The 23942-nt window shown below is 48.3% G+C and overlaps 2 protein-coding genes across 7 annotated transcripts in view; one reads left to right on the plus strand and one right to left on the minus strand.

Annotated features, from left to right (window-relative positions):
- Positions 1–7397, plus strand: part of SVBP (small vasohibin binding protein) — a 7718-nt gene extending 321 nt beyond the window's left edge. The window contains exons 1-3 of one of the 4 annotated variants that reach the window (XM_029949854.1): positions 34–195; positions 639–786; positions 6961–7397. In XM_029949854.1, coding sequence (XP_029805714.1) covers positions 673–786; positions 6961–7047 — 201 coding nt within the window. In that variant the 5' untranslated portion in view covers positions 34–195; positions 639–672 and the 3' untranslated portion in view covers positions 7048–7397. Of the gene's footprint in view, positions 1–33; positions 196–219; positions 312–619; positions 787–6960 lie in introns of those variants that run through there. The other 3 variants (XM_029949851.1, XM_029949853.1, XM_029949852.1) reach the window with 3 other exon arrangements.
- Positions 7398–9535: 2138 nt separating this feature from the next.
- TMEM269 (transmembrane protein 269) lies at positions 9536–21076 on the minus strand. Of its 3 annotated transcripts, none has more exons than XM_029948724.1 (7): positions 20986–21076; positions 19783–19891; positions 16876–17014; positions 13882–13979; positions 13176–13319; positions 12417–12617; positions 9536–9754 (listed from the first exon to the last, which is right to left on the minus strand). In XM_029948724.1, the coding sequence occupies exons 1-7, from the start codon at positions 20998–21000 to the stop codon at positions 9630–9632; spliced, it is 831 nt and encodes a 276-aa protein (XP_029804584.1). In that variant the 5' UTR covers positions 21001–21076; the 3' UTR covers positions 9536–9629. The 3 variants fall into 3 exon arrangements, with proteins under 3 accessions (XP_029804584.1, XP_029804583.1, XP_029804585.1); XM_029948723.1 differs by having other exon boundaries at positions 16876–17020; XM_029948725.1 differs by lacking the exon at positions 13176–13319 and having other exon boundaries at positions 16876–17020.
- Between the last annotated feature and the right edge of the window lie 2866 nt (positions 21077–23942).

Genomic DNA, 23942 nt, shown 5'->3' on the forward strand with positions numbered 1-23942 from the left:
GGCGGGGACCCTTCGGCAGAACCGGACTGTGACTGCCGGGACGGCGGAGGGCGGGAAGGCGCCGGCTCGGAGGCCGGAGACCGCGCGAGGCCCGGGCCTCCCCGCAGCCCCGCTCCCAGGCTTGGGCTGGCTCGCCCCGCCCGACCCGGTGTCCTCACAGTTAGAACAGCGCAGCCCCGTATGAGCGTTTCACAGGTCCTCTGGCTTGGTCCTCGCGCCGCAGGCCTTGGAAGGAGGCAGGGAATGGGCTGTTGTCCCATTTTGCAGACAGGAAACAGGCTCAGATTGGGGAGGGGATTTTATTTTAGCGTGTAAGTATTTAATATCAGGAGAAAGTTTGGCGCACTCTCTTCCCTCTTTATATTAGTTCTTTCATTTCTTGCTTTTTCTTAGAAATTTAAAAATACAAAAAAATAGAATATTATAACGTTTCACCTAGTGACACCCAGCAAGGTCATGGCGCTGGGATTCAGCCTTAGTCCACCAAATCCAGCACCCTTTTCACGGGGCCACTCTGCCTTCTTTGTCAAAGGAAGGCGCTGAGCTCGGTAGATTAGTTAGGGGAGTGACTGGCAGTTCTTTTTCTTTTCCTTCCTTCTTTCTTTCTGTTGTTTATCAGTCTCATCTGCATCATCCAGGCCAGAGCTAAGAAGCCTTCAGAAGCTGAGAGTCATGGACCCACCTGCCCGCAAAGAAAAATCCAAAGTTAAAGAACCCGTCAGCAGAGTGGAGAAGGCCAAGCAGAAATCAGCCCAGCAGGAGCTGAAGCAAAGACAGAGAGCAGAGGTGAGACAAAGATGGGCGAGCGTACTTGTTAGTCTGCTCGAGATGATGCTGGAATAGAGTCGTAGGAGAGGGAACGGAGGTGCAGGGCTGCCGGCCTCCAGGCAAAGCAGGTGTTCTCCCAGGAGGAGATCACTGAGGGCCAGGATGATACAGTGGCAGCCCAGCCCAGGGTCGCTCGCCAGGTTAGTGTCGGAGCCCGGACCGCCCCACGTGATTCCTGATGCAGAGCCTTTGTGGACCGAGGAAAGGGAAAAGAGAAGGGACAGGTGAGAGAGGGTTCAGAGTGAGAGGCAACAAGTGTTGGATGCCCGCTAGCACAGATGTTCAGGATTTGACCGGGAGCAGCTAGCTGCTCACAACCGGAAGAGCCACCAGACCTGTTCCTTTGCTCAGTGGACACTTAGAATCAACTTGAGAATGAAGAGCTAACCTGTTTACACTGCCTTTGTCGAAGCACGTGCAGATGTGTAGTTTTATTTTAGTATTTAATATCAGAAGGAAGCTTGCTGTACTGGCTTCCCTCTTTCTAGTCATTTTATCTGTTCCTTTTTTAAGACATTAAAAAATACGGAGGAACAGACCATTAATTATAACAGACACCTACGTACTCAGCACCCTAGATTGGTGGTGGTTAGTATTTGTTGTATTCGCCTGGAGTCTTTCAGATAAATAAAATAAAAATTACATATGAATTTGAAGTCCTTTCTGTCCATTTCCTGTCTTACGTCCTTGTTCCCTGCCTGTGGGCAGCCACTGTAATGTTTTATGCGTTTACACTCAAATATATTAATAGATATCCTTGAGCAATATACAATGTCCTTTTGTGTTTTAAAATTTTATATTAATAAAATTCTGTGTTTGGGGGCACCTGGCTGGCTTAGTCAGTGGGAGTCTACAACTCTTGATCTCAGGGGTGTGTGTTCAAGCCCCGTTGGACGTAAAGATTACTCAAAAGTAAAATCTTAAAAAAAATTATCAAAAAATAAGTAGGGGCGTCTTGGTTAAGCATCTGATTTCGACTGAGGTCATGATCTCACAGTTTGTGAGTTCAAGCCCCACATCAGGCTCTGTGCTGACAGCGTGGAGCCTGCTTAGGATTCTCTCTTCTCTCTCTGCCCCTCCCCTGCTCATGCACTCACGCTCGCTCTCTTTCTCTCTCAAAAATAAGCATTAAAAAAAACATTAAAAACTGACAAAATTCTCCATTAAAAAAAGAAAAATAAATAAATGAAACAAAATAAAATTCTGTGTTTTATTTGATCCTTTGCCTACATTATGTTTTCTGGAACTGTTCATGTTATAATGTAGTTAGTTTATTCCTTATCACTACATACAGTAGTCAATTTCATTTTATTTTTTAAATTTTTATTTAAATTCCAATTAGTTAACATATAGTTAATAGTTAACTAGTAATATTCATTTCAGGTGTACAATTCAGTGATTGAACACTTTGATACATCACCCATCTGACCCATCCTTCTACCCCACTCCCCTCTGATAACCATCAATTCGTTCTCTATAGTTAAGAGTCTGTTTCTTTAAGAAGCAAAAGACACGAGCATAGGAGACAAAGAGAGAGATACAGTAGTCTGTTTTATGAATCCACTTTGGTATATTTACCCATTCTTCCAGTGATGAACATTTAAATTATTTATAGACTTTTGCTACTACAAGATACTACTGTAGTGAAAAACTTGTAGATGTCACAGATGCTTCGGCACCTGTGCTAGAATTTCCATAGAGCATCTATGACTAGAAGTAGAATTGCTGTGTATGTTTTGTTGTACTAGACATTGCCGATTGCTTTCAAAGAGATGGTACAGTGTGCCTTCCGATTCCTCGCTTCTTTTCCTACTTGATAGCAGAAGACTTCACATTTTTGTTGATTTGATCCGTTCATTAAATACTGAGCTGCTTCTAGGTGCCAGGCACAGTTGCAGGAGCTTGAGATCCACGACTGGACCAGGCAGAGAAGAATGCCTACCTTCATGGACTTGCTTTATAATAAGTAAACTGTATAGAGTGTTGAAGTTAATCCAGAAACTGAAACCTACCTTTGGATTAAGACAGACCGTCTGAGAGCTGTGGACCTGAATTCTAACCAGTTATTCTCCCCTTCGTCACCTCCCCGTCCCCACTTAGATCCAGGCCCCAGGTGTTCTTACTGTGTTGCGCTTTGGGCAACAGTTTGAGGGTTGCTCTAAGAAACAGCCTGAGTGCACCCTGTAAGGATAGATGCTGTCGAGGACATTCTCTCACCTCCTGGTGAGGTTCCACGGGTTAGATTTATGAGTCCCAACTCCAAATGCCCACTCCTCTCTGAGCCTCAGTTCTTCCCATGGGACCTTGGACAAGATGCTTCGTCTCTCTGAACCTCAGCCCCCTCCTTGGTACGAGGATGATGACCTCTGCCTCCTAGGACTGTTACGAGGAACAAGAATGTATGTAAGGCACTTAGCACCAGGCCTGGCACGGAGCGAGCCACGGAGCGAGCATGCAGTAAGTGGCTGCAGGCTGTTAGCGGAGACCATGCGCTTCCAGGCACTTGACCTGCTTTTCTTTGTGCGGGCTCTCAGTTGAAGGACTGATCATGTTTATGGGGATGTGCTGCGGTGGAAGATTGGAATATTGAAATGTAACATTCCCTGGCACGGGCCCGGCCTGCACACGCGTGACCACATGGATCCTCACACTAGGGCTTATGGCTACTCCCATTACTCTGACCTTTGTAAATCCTGCCTGACATAAGGCAGGACATAGAAAATATGTGACTGTGTGAGGTAGAAGGTATTATCCTCACTTTAAAGCACAGAACCCCTAGTTACCGAGGGATTGAGGGGCAGGACTGTGAGCTAAATCTGACCTTCAGCTCCTGCTTTTTGCTTTGCCCTACAATGGCCTTGCTGTTTGCTTTATCTCTGCTGCCTGGAACGTAATCTCTTAAGATAGGAACATGACAAGACCCCTGGCGGGAAGAAGAGACACAGTTTCCACTCGGTTCTACAAAGAGCACATTCTGGAATGTTAGCTGTGATGGAGCGATGTCAGGGGTCCATGGGAACAGAGGGCACATGTGGCTGTGAGGCATTTGTCGCTGTTAGCAACCCTTTCCTTCAAAGTCCTTCCTTGGCTCAGACTTGCTGCCCTATTTTGAGTCCCTTCTTTCTCTGCTTTTTTTTTTTTTTTAATTTTCCTTTCTACTGGTCTGCCTTCTGGATCGGGAGGCCTCCAAGAAGCTACTTCATATCCTTCTCAGTCCCCAGCTCCGTCATATGCAGATTAAAATGCTCAGTGAAGCATGAATGGATGAAGCAGAGGTTCAAATATATAATATTATATATATGCTAGCATGTATATATCATATATACTAATCTCTCTACAATATATAACAAGTATGTGTGTTTATATGTATATACAATGTGTGCAGCTTAAAGATGAATACAACAACCCTGTGTCTCTCACCCAACTGAAGAAATAGAACATGACCCGTTACTTGCAAGCTTCTCGGGCCCCCCTCTGGTCTTGCCCCCAACCCTTCCCACTAGCATTGCCTAATTCCTTAATTTTATGCTGATCGTACCCTCGCTGTTCTTACTCTTTCTCTGTGTACCCCCACGTAATATTTTGTGGCCCGACAACATACTATCTGGTTGTGCATGTTTCTGAATTTTTATATGTTACTACATCCTGTGACTGGCTCTCTTCACTTAGCTTCTTTTTTTTTTCTTCTTAAACTATTCAGATCTATGTATTTTCATTGTGGTAAAGTGTACATAACCTAAAAGCTAACCATTTTAACCATCAGTATTCTGCTTTTTGTGAATCATTTGTGTTGTTTGTAACTGTCTTCATCACCGTGTGGGATTCCCACTTTCCTTAGAGATGATAGGGTGTCACCACACTAGACAGGTCGGGGGGATTATAGGATCATTCACACTTTCCTTTTTTTTTTAATTTTTTAAAATAATAGTTTATTATCAAATTGGTTTCCATATAACACCCAGTACTTCTCCCCACAAGTGGCCCCCCTCCATGACCATTACCCTCCTCCCGCCTTCAGCCCTCGGTTTGTTTTCAGTATTCAATAGTCTCTCATGATTTGTGTCCCTTTCTCTCCCCAACTGTCTTTCCCCCTTCCCCTCCCCCTGGTCCTCCATTAGGTTTCTCCTGTTCTCCTGTTAGACCTATGAGTGCAAACATATGGTATCTATCCTTCTCCGCCTGACTTATTTCACCTAGCATGACACCCTCGAGGTCCATCCACTTTGCTACCAATGGCCAGATTTCATTCTTTCTCATTGCCATGTAATACTCCATTGTATATATATATATACCACACCTTCTTGATCCATTCATCAGGTGATGGACATTTAGGCTCTTTCCATGATTTGGCTATTGTTGACAGTACTGCTATGAACATTGGGGTACATGTGCTCCTATGCATCAGCACTTCTGTATCCCTAGGATAAATCCCTAGCAGTGCTATTGCTTGGTCATAAGGGAGTTCTATTGATAATTTTGGGGAACCTCCACACTGTTTTCCAGAACGGCTGCACCAGTTTACATTCCCACCAACAGTGTAGGAGGGTGCCTATCTCTCCACACCCTCGCCAGCATCTATAGTCTCTTGATTTTTTCATTTTAGCCACTCTGACTGGCGTGAGATGGTATCTCAGTGTGGTTTTGATTAATGTTTCCCTGATGATGAGTGACACTGAGCATTGTATCATGTGCCTGTTGGCCATCTGGATGTCCTCTAGAGAAGTGTCTGTTCAGATCTCCTGCTCATTTCTTCACTGGATTATTCATTTTTCAGGTATGGAGTTTAGTATTAAATATTTTTTTAACATTTTATTTATTTTTGAGAGACAGAGACAGAATATGAACAAGGGAGGGGCAGAGAGAGAGAAAGAGACACAGAATCCGAAGCAGGCCCCAGGCTTTGAGCTAGTGGTCAGCACAGAACTCAACATGGGGCTCAAACCCACGAACCATGGGATCAACTGAGCCACCCAGGTGCCCCTCATTCACACTTTGTATATAGTCAGTTTCGATCATTTTCTCTTTGTAGGAATGTATTTCATTTTAAGTTTTCAAACTTACTGACACAGAGTTCATAATACTTGGATTTAGTGTCCATCAGATCAGTGATTATCTTTTCTTTTTGATGCTAATCATGTTTGTGTCTCTCCCCTTTTATCTCCGTTTACTCTGTCATAGGTTTGCTTGATTTTCTCTTCTGCTTTCAAAGAACCATCTTGCATGACTGGTGATCCTCTCTTGCACATTTGGTTGCCTTTTCTCCTCTTTATGTTGTGTTTCTGTTTGTCACACTGCTTAGTTTCTTTTCTCCCCCTTTCTTGTCTTCTCTTAAATTAATCCAAGCTACATTTCCCCTCCCTCCCCTCCGCCTGCCACACACACTCCTTCAGTTTCGTCTTCTACAACTTGGGGAGTTTGTGATGTTTTTGTTCTTTAGTGGACATATATCAGTACCACAAGGATGAAGGTGAGGAATGAGGTAGACACCTCACCTTTCACATGAGAACGTCTCTTGTGATTTTCATCCCACCACTGCTGCCTGTCCTACGTCATATTCTCGCCATCTCCCCCCTGGACTACTGTGATGATGCCTCATAAGTGGCCTGTAACCTCTTTTTCCCCCACTTGATCCCTCACATGGTCTCCTGTTATCTTTCCCAAAGCAGAGATGTAGTCAGGTTGCTTCCCCGCGCACCAGTCTCGCTGGCTTTCCGGATCTGGCCCAGTCCAGCGGCCTCAGCAGGGCCTAGAAGGCTCCAGCATCCTCTGCGCTTCTCCACCTCCCCACACTCTGCAATATCCTTCATAGGAGCATGGTTGAAGGTTCCAGAACGAATCCTGTACTCTTCCATTCTGTTTATTCCATCATACCACCCCCTGCCCATCACTGATCGTGTCCTTTCTGCTTGTCCAGATCCTGCTGAGGCTTCAAAAGCCAGATCAGGGCCCCCTGCCTGATTCTCTCCTCATGCTCCAGATGGAACTTGTAACCCGTAGCTGTCGCTCCTGTTCCGTTATCACTGTCCCTAACATTATTGCCACAGGCCCGGCATTTGCCGCTGATGCAGCCTGTCATGTCTGCGGACGGCTTGAGCAGCTGTCTCCACTGCTGACATCTCTTGTCCCCTTCAGATCTACGCCCTCAACCGAGTCATGACGGAGCTGGAGCAGCAGCAGTTCGACGAGTTCTGTAAACAGATGCAGCCTCCCAGAGAGTGAGCCACCCCGGCTCCACGACACGGGCCCCCGGAGGCTGTGTCTGCCCGCTTGCGACCAGTTTTAGGCTGAGCCGGTCCACTTGGAACCTTACAGAACGAGACAAGACGACATCTGTGTTCTTCCTAAGACTGGATAAACCGGAACTTCTGTGTGTGACTCCTGCTGCACTGGGGCCTCCCCTCTGAATCAGCCCCCTGCTTGCTGAAGAGACTCGTTTTCTTCTCCTAAGACACTAGATTTGTTTTGGTTTGGTTTTTTAACTTTTTCTATTGTTTGAGAAAAAAATCAGTGTTTTTCGTGAAACTGTAGATCTTCTCCAAAAAACATAAATAAAATACTGATAAAATGTTCTTTTGCTCACTTCCGCTTGTGGAGGGCAGGGGGGTGCATGGCCAAAGAAAGTGGAATCAGAAAGAATGTGATAACACTATGTGTTAACTAACTTGAATTTAAATAAAAAGATAATAAGATGGAAGAATGTAATAGTTAAGACAAGTTGAGGTGAGCAGAGGGAACACTTTGGCCTCCAGGAGGGAGCAGAAGGGAAGAGAGAAGAGAAAGAATGTCCCAGTGCTTCCTGGGGTCTCAATTCTTAGCCTAACACTCCCAACAGCCCCTGAGATTTTGGCCACATGGACATAAATGGGCATAAATACGGGTCACTTTACTCCCACTCGAGCCAAGACTCAGGGCAGAGGCCGGCGGGCTAGGGTTCCTCTGACCTCATCAGACCAGCAGGGAGAGTGTGCAGGCCCTCTTTGGGCTGGGCAGGGGGGGTGGTGTCTACACATTTATTTTAACTCTGCTGCTATAGCTCAAAATGGACACAGAAATCCTCTTTCAGATTGCATCTTATTTTGAATGTAGTTTACTATTTTAGAAAAAGCCAGAAGTCATCTGAAGCCAAATCTGATAACTAATGTGGCTTCAGGAGAGGATATCATTGGCTAATAATCTTCAATAGTAGGTTTTGGGACCAGATCTGGTTGGTCCAGAATACAAGTATTTTTTTGAGCACCTACTATGTCTAGGCACAGTGCGAGGGGCTGGCCTCTAAGAGCTTGTGAAGACAATTCTCAAACTGGATTTCCCAAAATATTCTGAAGTGTAGCATCTCTGAAATGAGGGTGTAGGACCAAAGGACATCATGTATTTGTACATGTATATAGATGTATCTTTGTAAGGTTCTTACTACATTATAGTTATCTTGTATATAATTTGGTAGAATGCACAATGAAGTCAATTCATCTGTGAAACAAACATTTTTGAGTGCCGGCCACTGTGGTAAGCAGCAGAAATAAAAACAGGTAAACCGAAGGAGCCTAAAAATCTGGTGGGACGCAGACATATTCATCCACCTGTGGAAAAATATAAATGCCCTAACCGAGATATGAATGGAGAGCAGGAGGGGCACGGAGGGCGCTATCTGCTGCTTTAAAGCCAGATCGTAGCAATGTGATTCACCAGATGGTTATTTTTAAAATCGAATTTTAGACTTACTACATATTTACCAAATACATTGGTCTGCAAACTTCAAGAAATGAGATCTGAGGTAAAGGTGCTCTGGCACAAGAGTTGAGGAAGGGGCTGAAGCAGCCAACAATCCTTTGATAACTGCCCGGGGATAGAAAGCCCAGAGGCAGTGCTGGGGGGTCCCTTCCTTCGATTCTAAATTCTTTGTGAGGGGCAACTTCAAGGTTCCATACAATTTTATTTTTATTCAGTTTAGATTTTAGAATATGAAGTGGTGTGTGCCTGGGGGGCTCAGTTAAGTGTCTAACTCTTGGCTTCAGTTCAGGTCATGATCTCACCGGTTCCTGAGTTCGAGCCTCACATTGAGCTTTGAGCTAACAGCACGGAGCCTGCTTGGGATTCCTTCTCTCCATCTCTCTGCCCCTCCCCTGCTGGTGTGCACGCGTGCTCTCTCTCTCAAAATAAACGAATAAACTTAAAAAGAAAAAAATGTGAAGTGGCATCTGAATATCTACAGGTTAGTATTTTATAGTTGAGAAAAAAAACTGGATGGAACCATGTGATGCCCTCAAGCTGCCAACATGTCTAATCTCTAACTGAAGCAAAAGGCAGAAGTTTTGACTGTTAAAACAAAGAATTTTAAGTTACAAAATCCTGTATATGTTCACGTTGTCCTGTGATTCGCTCTGCCCCACAGAGCCAGTCTGCAAGTTTAAGAAATGCTTTAATAAGCACCTCCTGCGCCACCCCCCCCCCCATAAGGATCAGGCCAAGGTGAAGACTGTGCCAGTGCCAAAGGGTCCCGCTCTGCTCCAAGGTGCACAAGGTCACCCAGCTGGTAACAGGGCTGGAACTCAAAACCAACCCAACTTCATCTTGGAAAAAACTCTGTTCTACGCGACACAGCTATTGTCCCCAAGGGATTCAGAACCCTAGGAAAGAGGAAGAAGTGAGGGCCATGGGCCCTATCGTGGGTTGCTCTGGTTCCAGGCACACGTATCGAGCACAGAGGAGACACGGGGACAAGGAAAGATTTAGTGAGGACAAGGCAGGGCTTGCCGACCCGCCGGCCCAGCCCCGCAGAGGCCAGCGGCGGTGGGCGGAGCCGCTCAGTGTCTCCTGAAGCCCGCGGCCTTGCCCCACAGCGCGTCTGGAAAGAAGATGTAGGACAGCGACCACATCAGGCAGTAAAAAGCAGTTAGGGAGAAGGGAGACAGAAGCAGCATGATGACACCTGGAGGGAGACAGAGGCAAATATTCCGCTTTTATGAAGCTCGCTTTCGTGTACTTCCCACCCTCTTGTCTCCCATCCCCATCCTTCCGTCCTTCAGTTTTTGCTCATTGGCCTACGAAACAAAACCCAACGGGACACGAGCCCTGCCTTTCAGTAGTTTTGTCTCTTTGTAACGAGATAATTATTATCTAATGCAAACTCAGGTTCCATTTTGTTGACTTCAGATGGGAAATGTCTTAGCCGAGAATAAATTTGAGTTGCCCAGACCCCTTGTTAGAAACATATCTATTTATCTATATATCTGTGTACACCACGGGTGCCTTGGGGGCTCAGTCAGTTAAGCATCCAACTCTTGATTTTGGCTCAGGTCATGATCTCATGGTTTGTGGGATCGAGTCCTGTGTGAGGCTCTGTGATGACAGCATGGAGCCTGCCTGGGCTTCTCTCTCTCCCTCTCTCTCTCTCTGCCCCTCTCCTGCTTGCACTCTTTCCCCCCTTCTAAGACTAAATACACATTAAAAAGAATATATATATGTATGTATATATGTATTCCCAATTGTCCAGTGCCTAGAACTTGCACAGGGGCATTGGTGCTGATGCTGCAAAGGAAGGGTGTGAACCTAAAAGGGAAGGTCAGGATGGAAGCAAGGACCCTATGAACCAGACCGGACCCACAGGGAATAAAGGAAGAAGCCAAGTACCCCTTTAGATGTTGTCCCCAGGAGCACATCTCAAAAGAAGAAACACTGGTATTTCTCTAAGGAAGCCCTAAGTCAGGGAGAACTCTAGCGAGACATCCTCCAGGTCCCCAGTGTGGCCAGGACCTCAGGGCCTCCTCAATATCGGTTCTGTCCCCAACATGCCTCTGAAATCCCTCATCTGCCCTGTCGCCCCCACCTCTCATACAACAGCAAATGAGTTTTCCTCCTTCCTTCTCAGTCTCCCGCCATCTGGTCTCTACATTATAGTCAAAGTGGCCCCTTAAAACCTCCGCTCAGAAATCCCTTCAGAGGCTTCCTATTTGCCACTAGGATCAGTTCCCAAAACCCACCCCCTTCCTGGTCTCGGTGTGTGGTGCCAGGATCTCTCAGCAAGTTCCAGCCACACAGCTGCACGAACGCATCCAGCACCTTCTAGCCTGGAGCCTAGAAAATGCCATTTGCTCTTCTGCACTACGTCTCTTACCCACCTATCCAGTCATCTTGAAGGTTTCCTTCTTAATTTTTTCCAGTTTTATTGAGATATTATGGATATATAACATAAAATTGTATTAGTCAGAGGTGTGCAGCATAATGATTGGATATTTGTGTGTCCTGTGACATGACCAGCACAGTCTCGTTAGCATCTGCCACTGCACAGCTATCTATTTTCTTGTCTTGTGATGAGAGCTTTTAAGATCTACTCTCCTAGCTACTTCCAAATATAATATTCTTTTTTCGTTGTTGTTTATTTTTGAGAGAAACAGACAGAACACGAGCAGAGGAGGGGCAGAAAGAGAGGGAGACACAGAATCTGAAACAGGCTCCAGACTCTCTGAGCTGTCAGCACAGAGCCTGACGTAGGGCTCAGACTCACAAACCTCGAGAAAATGACCTGAGCTGAAGTCAGAGGCTTAACCGACTGAGCCACCCAGGCGCCCTGTTTTGTTTTGTTTTTTTAAGAGGGGGTGCAAGTGAGCGAGGGGTAGAGAGAGAGAGAATCCCACAAGAGGCAGAGAGAGAGAGAGAAAGAGAGAAGCAGGGCTCACTCAAAGCAGGGCTCGTGCTCACCTGATGCAGGGTTGAACCACAAACCATGAGATCATGACCTGAGCTGAAGTCAGATGTTTAACAACCTGAGCCACCCAGGCACCCCACACACATGGTATTGTTAACTGTGGTCACCATGCTGTCCATTATGCTCCCAGAACTTACTTATAACTGGAAGTCTGTACTTTGACCACCTTCACCCAGGTTCCACTTAAATGTTACCTTCTGAAGCATCCTTTCCACCCTTCAAACCATTTCAGTCTAGTGAAGTCCCCTCTGACACCCTCTCAGAGCACCCTATGCTTCCACAACACATCCAAGCTGCATTTCTAGTGTCCGACCCTTGGTTTCAGCTCAGGTCATGACCTCACAGTTCATGGATTCAAGCCCCATGTCGGGCTCTGTGCTGTTAGCACGGAACCTGGTGGATTCTCTATCTGCCTCTCTTTCTTTTTCTAATATAAATAAATAAACTTAAAAAAAAAAACCAACTATGTACTTCTAGTTATTTCTGCCATCATTTGGTTGGCGGCTGTCTCCCCTATCAGACTGTGAATCCCGAGGCAGGAAGTGTTTGTCAGTTTGGTCCCCAGTACCCGGTATATGATAGGTGTTGCTGATTGAACTCAATAGCATTCAACAAATACTTATTCAGCATCTACCACATGCTGGGCACAATCTGGGGTCCAGGGATTATTGCGTGAATAAAAGAGAGTCCTCTATCCAGGGTCAGGTTTAGCGACTATAGACAATAAACAAGTAGATACATGTCAGATGGTGACAATCTCCAAAGACACAAAGGAGGGTGAGTGCAGGGGGTAGGGGGGGGTGCAGGGACGAGGTACAGGGCGGCCATGAGCAGCGCTGATACTAAACCAGCACTAGTGACATCTGAGAGCAGTATTTTCACTCACCTCCCAGATAAATCAATTTTTTCCAGTTCTCAGACCCCAGGATTTCATCATGTGGATAGTAGCTCTGGTCCATCATGAATAGAATCATCAGTGAGGCCATGCAAGAGAGAATGAACGTGTTGCCTTTGGTCAGAAGGCAGGTGGAGGCCAAAACACAGGAAGCGTAGCGGCAGGGTAGACCCTTGTATGTGAACGGAGCCCCTGCCAGGGAAGGAAGAGGTGGGGGTTAGCTGCCTCCCACGGCTCTAAAGCAATTCAGCCAGAGCTCTCCCTCTGGGCCTGCCCTGCCGTCTGCTCCAGGTCCCCTCCCTCGCCAGGCAGAGGCTAGGACAAGGGGTGGGCCCTGGCCCCTGGGAAGGCTCTGTAGGAGGGTCCCCTGAGGTCTTCTAGTCTGCATCCACACCCCCTTGCGTTGTGACCTTGGGCAAGGCAACTGCCCTCGGACAGAGCTCGGCCTCTCTAGCTGTTGTAGAAACCTGGAGGATGACTTCTAGTTCTGGATTCTGTGAGTCTCTGTGCACCATCCACAGGTCACACAACGAGAAGGCCTTGCTGGTCTGAGAACCACGGGCCCCTGCCACCCTCCAGGGCTCTGCCAGGGCAGCCTGCAGCCTCCAGTAGGCCTGGGGCACAGGAGAAGGAAGCACAAGGGACCACAGAGGAGGGGGAGGAGTCAGTTACCGCCCCCAAGGCTCCTGGCATCCCACAGCACCCCTCCGTGGCCCCCCACCCTCAGCTACAAAGCTGGGGTCCGCTCACCGGTTGAATAAAAACACAGGCGGAAAGTGGCAGCTAACACATAAATGACAGCCAGGAACCCATTCAGAGGCCCTTCCACGCCTAGGAGCAGGGCGGAGGCCAGGCCGAAGGTGGTGAAGACAGCAAAGTCATTCAGCTCGACCCCTGCTCCAGAAGGCCGAGGTTAGGACTTACCCATTTGTTGTACCCATTTGCTCATCTGTCTTGCACCTCAGTCTCCTGAGGTGGGGGAGCTGCCCGGGGTGCCAAGTTGGGTCTGAGGTCCCAGAGCTGCTCCCTGCCCCAGGGATCAAGGACAGGGTTGGGGGTGGGGGCGGTGGGTAGGGCTCCTCCAGGCGGACCAGACTGGACCGGACCGGACTACGTGGCCTTAGACAAGTCTTTCCTTCTCAGGTCTTAGATTTCCTGTCCTTTAACATCCAGGATTGGACTACGACCAGATTCAAATTCACAAGCCCCGGAACCCTTTTTTCAAGCAAAATCTTACATGGAAATATCTTGTTGTATTTTAAACCAGCTGCTCCGCTGGGGTGACTTTTTCATTTCCCTGCCCGCGATCGCGGCAGCCACCACCACGCCCAGTTCCCTCCCTAACAGGGAGGCAGCCCCGCTAAGGAAACTGCGGGCCCTGATGTGAGCTGATGGAGCGGGTGACCCGAGATGGACTCCTGGGGCCAGCGAGTGGGGGTCTGGGGCCTGGACTCACCCGATTTGGAGCAGAGGCCGAGGGGTTTGCTTATCGTCCCAACTGCCGTGTCTAATAGGAAGCTGATCAGAAGCATCCAGGAGGCACAGTAGCATTTCCTGAAGTGTAGGGCGGCAGGCCCGGAAAGGACAGCCCTGTCATGGTCTCCACGGGGCAGCCCCTCCAACACCCCCCACGGCACTACACACTGCCCACACTTGTCCGCGTACACACCCTGCCCTGCATGTCCCCCACACTCATGTTCCTTCTGAAATACGCTGCTTTACACACCACACACACACACACACACACCCCTGCCGTACTCTCAACCCACAGTCTTAAAGGCGGTGCCTCGAGCCCTTAGTCACTAAGGTCGCTTCCAACTCCAAATCCCAGGTGTATTTGAGGGCACAGGGGTCCCCCGTTCCCAGCCTCTGCAACCATGCCTCTGTGGGTTCTCAGACAAACCACTCCCTACGCCTCCAGGCCTCCTTTCCTCCATCTGGAAAGTGAGGGGTTTGTGCCAAATGACTTAATAGATAGAGGCCTATTCCGGTGACCTATTTCTCCAAGTTTAGGTAACTTAGGACTTTGAAGGAATTGGTCCATTTCATTTAGGCTTTTGCACTTATAGAGTTGTTCATAATATTCCCTTATTATCCTTTTAATGTCCATGAGATCAGCAGCAATGAAAGAGAGTTCCCGGTGCTCCATATCCCGCCAGCATTTGGTGCTGTCCGTGTCCTGGACAGCTGCTGGGCTGATGGGTGTTCAGGCGTGTCTCACTGCATCTTCCCAGGACATACGCTGTAGATATCTTTTCACTTGCTCACCTGCCATCTGTGTATCTCCTTTGGTGAGGTGTCTGTTAAGATCTTTGGCCCATTTTTTTAATTGAGTTGTTTTCTTATTGAAGACTTTTAAGCTTGGTCTATTTTAGATTCTGGTCCTTTCTCAGATATACCTTTTGTGAATATTTTCTCCCAGCCTGCAGCCTGCCTTCTAACTCTCCTGAGGCTGTCTTTCACAGAGCAGACTTCTTTTTCTAGTACATACATTCAATGTTATAAATTTCCCTCTGACTATCGCTTTCACTGCTTCTCACAAATTTTGACAAGTTGTATTTTCATTTTCTCTTAGTTCAAAATACTTTCCTTCTTGGGGCGCCTGGGTGGTTCAGTCAGTTAAGCGTCTGACTTTGGCTCAGGCCGTGATCTCAGTTCAAGCCCCGTGTTGGGCTCTGTGCTGACAGCTCAGAGCCTGGAGCCTGCTTTGAATTCCGTGTCTCCCTCTCTCGCTGCCCCTCCCCAGCTTGTTCTCCCCCCCCCTCTCTCAAACATAAATAAAAAATTAAAAAGAATACTTTTCTTCTTTAATGCATGTATTATTTAGAATTGTGTTGCTTAACCTTGACACATTTTGGATTTTCTAGCTATCTTTTTACTTTAATTCCATGTGACCCAAGGACATACTTCATATGATTTCTATTCTTTCACATTTGTTGAGGTATGTCTTATAGCCCAAAGTGTGAAGAGAAGAATGTGTATTCTCCTGTTATTGGATAAAGTATTCTATAAATATCAATTGCATCCAGTTGATGGATGGTGCTGTTCAGTTCAACTATCTCCTTACTGATTTTCTGCCAATTGAATCTGTCAGCTTCTGACAGAGGAGTGTTGAAATATCCAACTACAATAGCAGTTTTGTCCATTTCTCCTGGAAGTTATGTTTTTGTCTCACATATTTTGATGCTCTAAATGATTTCCAAAATCTCTTTCAGATCCTACAGACAAGGATTCTGTGCTTTCGTCCAGCACATGCTCCCAGACCTCTCTGAAAGCAGCCACCATAGTTGCAGGCAAGGCTGCCCTAGAATGCCATTCCTAAGTCTACACCCTCATTGCAATGCTTGGATTCCAAGCTTCAGCTGTCTCCAAACAAGCTCAGTACTACCTTTCTTTAGATCCATGCCTGTGTGTCTGAAGACAACGGGGCCCACCATCGTGCCATAAAACCGACACTCCCTGACCCGGGGTGCCTAGGTGGCTCAGTCGGCTAAGCATCTGACTTTAGCTCAGGTCATGATCTTGCAGTCTGTGAATTCGAGTCCCAGGTCGGGCTCTGTGCTTACAACTCAGAGTCTAGAGCCTTCTTTGGGTTCTGTGTCTCCCTCTCTCCGCCTCTCCCCCACTCATACCTCTGTCTCTCTCTCTCTTTTTCTCAAAAGTAAATACACCTTAAAAAAAAATTTTTAACTGCACTCCCAGAAGACTGAAATGCGCTAAGAAGTTAGAGATTTTCTGCTGTAGAGACGCTCGACTTTCTAAGACTCCAAAAAATCCAGTCTTAGAGAATCATAAAATTTTCGAATTGGAAGGGAACTCAGACATCATCAGGTAAAACCATTTTATGGATGTGAAGCAGATCCAGAGAAGTCACCTGCTGATGGTTATAGAGCATCAAACAGGCTAGGAGCATGTTATATGCATTATAAAGGATTTATCTTTAAAGAACTGATTTGCCACAGCATTGAAATATGATTCAATTTGTAGAAATATACTTCTTTTTAGGGGCCCATAAAGATGTCCCAGATTTTCCACAATAGTGCTGATTGTAAATATTCCCCAGATTATATGTTCTAATTTAAGAATCAAAAATTTCTAATGACAGCTTGCCTACCCAAGGGTTCTGTAAAGGCCACTGGAACAAATCTCTTGGATTTCTTATAATGACCATTCTGGACTGTCATAGCTAGAAGGAACCTACGGATCACAGTGCAAGCTCCTTGTTTTAATGATGGAGAAACCAAGGCTCAGGGATGTACCAGCCAAAGTCACATATCAGGCTGGTAGTAGAACTGAGGCTAGGATCTTGGCCTCTTGACTCCCAATCACTACCCTTTCTCCTGCCCTCGGTTGACCCTGTGCCTCAGTGCTGGCTATCTAGGATCCCCACTCTTCCCCACATGCCATTGGCTCAGCTCTTGGCTATGATCCTGCCGGGCCCCAGACCTACTTGCAGAAGCTGCAGAAGATGGAGAAGAGCCCTAGGATCATGTTGGCCAGGGACAAGGCATTGGTAACATCCTTCCAGGAAAATTCATTCATACAGAGATGGCTCTGGTCGTTGATCAGGATGAAACTGGTGCACGGACCTGGGGCTCAGGGGAGAGGGGCAAGGGGTTCCCAAAGTCAAAGAGTCCCGACAGAGGCTCCCAGGACCAGGCAGTTCCTGTTCTCTGACTTGCACCTCCCAACACTGTTTCATTGACTGGAATGAGATGGGAATAGATGGAGGACACCAGGACGTAAAGACCAAGGTGCTGAAGACGAGTGTCTTGGGAAAGCGCAACAGCAAAGCCACTGAGCCAGGACAACCACGGTCTCCAACTCCTCTGTCTGCACCCCTTGCCCACAGTGCAGACCTTCTCCAGCCCACGGGTGGCTCTCCTGGTGCCCCCATGGCCCAGGGTTCAAGGGATATAGGCCCTTTCCCTATCTGAGAGACGGGCCTTTTGTCATAGGCGAGCCCTTAAAAAAAAAAGATTACAAAGCTACTTTTAATATTTTTCATTCCTGTAGGTGAGCCCCACAGGAATAAAAAATAACACTGGGAAAGGGCCACCCCCTCACCCCCAGGAATGTTCCATGGGGTGAAAGGCTACCTGAGGAGTAGAAAGCACAAAAGGGACCCACTGCAGAGATAGGCTCCCTTGTCCCGCAGGCCATGCTCCCTCCCTCAGAAGGACGGGGCTGCCCCAAGGTCCTGGTTCTGACAAGCCCCAAGCAGAATATCAGGCCCAGCTCCCAAGGGGAAGAGACGAGAGACAAGAGACGAATGTGCACAGCACAAAACAGCTCACAAAGCACCTTTCACGGTGCTCTGTCTCCTGATCCTGACGGCCGCAGGAGTTGGTGCTGGCATTATCTTAAGAGGGAAAAATCCGAGGCTCAGAGAAATGAAGATATTGGCTCAAATCACATCCTCAGTGAGTGGAAGGAAATCCCACCTGCTGGATTCTAAGTCTGGCGGGAACACAGGTCTGGACAGGAGGCGGTGTGTGGGGTAGGAGGCCAAGGAGGAGCTCAGTGGGCCAGTCCCACAGGGCACTTTCATCCTTCCCAAGGCCTGCCCCGGGCCCCTCAGGTCGCCAGGGAATCAGGCGGCCCTGCCCGTCTCCATAGCCTGGCCGGCTCTGGTTTTCCTCTAAGACCAAACGTGCACGCTGTACACACAAATGGCCTGTGGCACAAAGTTTCTTTGGAAGAAACCAGTGCTCCCTGAAACAGGGAAGCCCCACTGGCCACCCAGAAACAGCATTCCTGAGCCTGAGTAAATATGAAAATTCTGAAGTGTTGTTGCGTCCACTTTCACATTTAATCTTCACTCATTTTAGAGGTGAAGAAGTGGAGACTGTCTCTGCTCGGCCCATGTGTCTGCCCCAGGCTAGACTTAAGACAAATTATGGCCCATAAACCCTGCCACCAAGATGTCAGAGGCTGGGAGGAGGGGGCTGGACTGCGAGTTTGGAACTGGGCATTATCATGGCAGCACTGTGGGGCTCACTGCTCCCCTAGGCCGGCCATCAGGACTCCAGAGACCCCTCAAAACCTAAGACAGAAGAGTGCTGTCTGAGAAATCGGGGAGGGGAGGGGAGCCAAGGCTGGCTGCAGAGTCCCTCCCCAGGAACCCTTCCCTCTGGGTCTCTCCTGGACCCAGGGCTGACCCCAGCAAGACCAAACACCTCTGTCCCTAGCCCAGCTGCTGCCAGGGCACCAACCCCACATCTCTGGCAGTCAGGGGTAGTTAGCAGATGCCTGGGGCATTGCCATCACTTACCCCATACACCTCATCTGTACTACTTGAATTAATGTTTATTTTAAATTAATGATCCATTATCTACTGTATCATTTCATTCATGAAGCACTTTCATGTCTTGGCCCATGAGGTCTACCAACGTGAGGGTTACTATCCCTACTTGCCAGGTAAGGCAAGGAAGACACAGAGTCTTGCTCAAAGTCACACCAGAAGTGGCAGAACAGGGCTTACAACTTCACCTTAAGTGTTTCTTCCCCTCCACTCTGCAGTCTGCTGTCTACCAACCAGTAGGACTGAGCACTGTACTCCCTGTAAGCCAGGCCTATGCTAGGAGCTGGCAACACCTTCATGGAGCATACGGTCTATCCGGAAACAAGACCCATGCACGCGTGTGGGGACTCCCAGACTCTGTTCATGGTGGTACCCCATCTTACAGATGAGGAAACTAAGGTTTCAAGATAGTCAAGTGACTTGTCCCAGTGAACGATGCAGCCAGGATTTGAATCGGGCCTCCTCCTTCCCAATTAAATGCTACCTTTCAGCAGAATGCACAGGTTGCGGGTATAACAGGATGTGGATCTGAGAGTAAGGGCTCTAGAAATCCAGAGAAGAAAGGAGCCATCCATTCATTCAGCAAACATTTGGTTATGAGTGAGACTGAGTGCGGGGGGCTTGGGACATGGAGAAGATGAAGACCTGGTCTCGTGTCCCAAGGAGCTCAGGCCAGCAGAGGTGTTCAACCCTGCACAGAAAAAGAGAGGTGACCGGGCTTCCAGGGGAGCATAGAAGAGGGGTCCGGCCTGACAGAGGGCTCAGAGAAGGCTTCTCAGAGCTGAGGCATCACGCAGAAGTGGTCTGCAGGACTAGATCGAGTTACTCCCGAACTTTGTGGAAGCCCGTCAGTGGCTCCCCATTCCCCCAGGATGGGGTCCACCTCCTTCCTTTGGCACACAAGCCCTTATGAGGAGGCTGGCTCAGCTCTCAGCCTCCTCCCACTATTGCCCCTGGCTCTGGCTCTCCCTGTGCTCTCAGGCTGGTTCATGGTCCTCCTTGGGAAGGCTTGACCCCCTCCCCCTCTGCACTGCCACATCTCCGTGTGCTCACCGTGTGACACCTGGCACTCTGCATTGACACCGCCTATCTTGTCTTCCTTGTCTACTGCCGGGCAAGCAACTTGAGTGCAGACTGAGGTCCCCTGTGCCCAGCAAGAGGCCTGACAATGAAGTTGTTCAAGGATCGTTAAATTGGTAGACTGTGTCACTCTGGTGCTTCCCCAAGATCCTCTCACTGCACCAAATCACATCTCTCCTCTGCACCAAAGCCTGTTCAGTCTGTCCTCCAAGAAGCTCTCCCAAATGACTCTCAACAACCCAGACCCTCCATACACACCCAACATCTGCCCAATGCCTACTATCTTCCATTTACACATTTTAAGATACATTTGTTGATGCTCTGTACCAGGACTGCATTCCGGGGTAGAGAGAACAAGAGCCAGGCTTCATCCCCAAGTAGGCAGGGGTCTGGTAAGGGAGGTAGATTTGAGTAGGGACAGTGTGCAAGTGTTACATTGGGCAAGGGGTGTCCCGTTGCTGTGGGCACACAAGGGAACATCAGACTGTCTACAGTGGCAGAGGGGAAAGGAAAGGTTTCACTAACATGGCGATATTTAGGGAGGGTTTCCAAGGTGAAGGGGCAAAGGGGTAAAAGGTGCAAAAGCACAATGAGGCTGGATCCTAGGGACAAAGCAGGGGTGACCCGAGGTGCAGTGGGCGGGGAGGCCAAAGTTGGGGATATGCCTGAATGACCTTGAGTAGCGGTGATGTTTGGTAAGGTTGGGAGTGTGCGTAGGGGAGAAAGTGAAGAAAAAGCAGGCAGCCCTGAGGCTGGTGAGAGCGGGCAAAGAAGTGAGCAAGCAGGAACTGCAGAACATGGAGCTGTGGGCAGGAGAAGGCAGAAGGGTCCGGCCCTGAGGTGGCCCGAAGTAGCGCAGCTTCTATCTGGAATCCGGGGCACAAACTGCAGTGAGCATGCTCACAGCAGGGCGCTCCATCTGGCACAGGGACTCAGGGTGCTGCCACTCTAGTTAGAGATGCTCCCCACCCCACAGCCTGATAGGCCACATCCCGCAAGAGATAGCCACTCCCCTCTCCCATTCTCTGGTCCTGTCCAGGCTCTCGGGGGTTCCAGGACACCAGCCCTGATGCCACCCTCTGTGAGAAGATGGAAGAGGTGGAGGCAGGCTGGGCTCTAGGACAGCACTTCCCCACAGGGTCCTGGTCCCTCCCAGCACTGTGTCAGGACACTTACCTGGGGACCAGACATTCCTGGGTGGAGTGAGGGTCACACTCCTTCCCTGCGTCCTGTGCGATAGGAGTGGCCAGCCCAGGCCTAGAGGTGCCACACAGGTCCCAAGCCTCTTACCCCCGCTCTTAGCTCACAATCCAGGAGGGGCACGGGAGGGGCAGCAGGCTCTGGTTGGCTGGAAGACGGGCCTCAATTTGCAGAGGGGCCCTGAGCTACCCAATGGGTGCCTTGGGGAATGGAGGGATGGAGGATGAGGAGACTGGTCTCTCCAGCGTGGCTGTTAAGGGAAGGCTTGGGAGGCCAAGAGGCTGGGGAGCATGGTGCGGGAGAGGTGGGCTGGAACAGCTTTGGGGAAGAGAGGGCTGTGAAGGTTTGCTGGGCCCAGACTGTGAAGGGTCCCTAGAGCAGGGCTTTTGCTGTTTGGTTCACTGCTATAATTTGCTACCTATAAGAACTGCTTAGGCATATGGTAAGTCACCCCATCCCACCCCAGTGTTTGTCGGATGAATGGCAAGCTGCGTAATTTACACTGCCCTGAATATTGGTTTAAGCGTGGGTGACATGGTCAGGTTGGTTTAGAAAGTTGATTCTGGCAGCCAGTGTGGAAGAAAGCCCTGTAATACCACAGGGCAGATGAGGCAGGCTGAGCAAGGACATATAGCTGGACAGGGAATGGAAGTAGCCGGACCAGGAGCCATTGTGAAAGGAATCTCCAGGGTGTGGGAGACGTGTGAGCGGGAGAAGGTAAGAGCCTCTCGGAGGTGTCCAGATTCGGTGACTGGATGAAAAGTGCGCTCCAGAAAGCAGCCTGTTAGTACTGGGTGGGCTCCCAGGCACAAGTCCTAACAGCTGCCCCATATCCTCCCACCTGCCCTAACGCTGAGTCAGAGCAGCACTGGCTCCCAGGACCCCACAGGAGAATGTGCAAGGGGAGGGGTGGCGCTGTGTGGTCACGTGACACGTCTGTCTCTCCCAGCAACCTGGAGGGGGAGAGAGGAAATGTCCTGAGTGGCACCTAGCCACCGGCACTGTTCACAGTGCTTTACAGACATTATCATCTTCCTGGATTTTCTCAAATGCTCGTGACATTAGCATTAGCGTTTCTATTGTCCAGAAAAGGAAATGAGGGATTCGCTGATTTTAATAATTGGTGGAACTGAGACCTGAACACAGTCTAATACTAAAGTCAGACCTGAGGTGTCTGAGAAACTAAAAGAGAAAACCAGGGGGGAGGCAACAAGTCCAGGAGTCAGGTCAGCTTCCTTCTATCCTTTGTATTTACCTTAATTTGTCCATGCCACATGGACCATTAGTGGCAAATTAAAAACTACGGCATACTGGGGCGCCTGGGTGGCTCAGTCGGTTGAGCGGCTCACTCTTGGTTTCAGCTCAGGTCATGATCCCAGGGTCGGGGGATCGAGCCCTGTGTCGGGCTCTGTGCTGGGTGTGGAGTCTGCTTCGGATTCTTTCTGTCCTTCCTTCTGCCCACTGCCCCATTTGCAAATGCTCTCTTTCTGAAAACAAGCCAAACAACCACCACCACCACTATAACACACTAACGGTAATGTTGGCTTTACCTTTTAACCAAGTTTATGTTGCAGCTGTAACACTACCAGATGTGTAGATCTTACTTTGCTTTCCTGAACCTATTTCCTAATCTGTAAAATGGGGTTCTTGTGTGAATTAAATGAGATTATATGAAGTGCTTAGTGCAGAATAGAAGTTCAATCATTATCAGTATTATTCTAAGGACATGATCATGCATCTGTTGGCCTGGACATCTCCAAGACTTCCTTCTGAAGGGGGAGAGGAAGCAGGGATAGCTACAAAGACACTTGTCCCCATCTGTCAGAAGTTTCTAGCTTCCTTCTGTTCTGGAATCTCACAAGGAAGTAGAGAACAAGAACAGTAGACTGTCTACACTTGTATTAATATGGTAGCCACTTATGGTTCTTAAGTGCCTAAAATGTGGCTAGTCTGAATTGAGATATATGTGTAAAATACAATATAGAGTATTTATACATACATATATGTACACATACATTCATATATATGTATAACATTTATTTGAATACAGAGTTCAAATACATATATATGAAAGAACACACTAATAATTTTTTTAAAGTTTTTTTAATCTTTTATTTATTTTTGAGAGGGAGAGACAGAGTATGAGAGGGGGAGGGGCAGAGAAATAGAGGGAGACACAGATTCAGAAGCAGGCTCCAGGCTCTGAGCTGTCAGCACAGAGCCTGATGTGGGGCTCGAACCCACAAACGTGAGATCATGACCTGAGCTGAAGTCGGAGGCCCAACCGACTGAGCCACCCAGGCGCCCCGTCACACTAATAATTTTTTAGTATTTTTTGTTGATGTGTTAATATTTAGGATATATTGGGTGAGATAAAATGTATTGTTAAAGTTAATTTCACCTGTTTCTATTTTTTAATGTAGCACTAAATAATTTAAAACCATACATATGGCTCATGTTGTTTCTATCAGTGACGTTGACTGAGCTCTGTAAGTAAGTACACACCTACATCCATTCGTACATTAGAGCACTCATGTGCCAGGCACTACTTCAGGTGGAAGGGACCTAGCAGTAAACAAGGCAGACCCTGTTTCTGTCCTCACCGAACTCACACTCCAGTGTGGGCGGAAAGGCAACAAACGACGTCTCTCATGAGAAGTGCTACGGGAAACAAGGCAGGGCCGGAAGTTCTCTGACGTGAGAGGAGCTGGTGTCCTGACAGGGGAATTGGGGCAGTGCTACTGGAGCAGGGACCTAAATGGTGAGATGTCACAAAGCATGCAAAGACCGGGGCGCCTGGGTGGCTCAGTCGGTGAAGCATCCGACTTCGGCTCAGATCATGATCTCACGGTTCGTGCATTCGAGCCCCACGTCAGGCTCTGTGCTGACCGCTAGCTCAGAGCCTGAAGCCTGTCTTCAGATCCTGTGACTCC

The sequence above is a fragment of the Suricata suricatta genome, chromosome 8 (assembly GCF_006229205.1).
Source record: "Suricata suricatta isolate VVHF042 chromosome 8, meerkat_22Aug2017_6uvM2_HiC, whole genome shotgun sequence".
NCBI classification, from domain to species: domain Eukaryota; kingdom Metazoa; phylum Chordata; class Mammalia; order Carnivora; family Herpestidae; genus Suricata; species Suricata suricatta.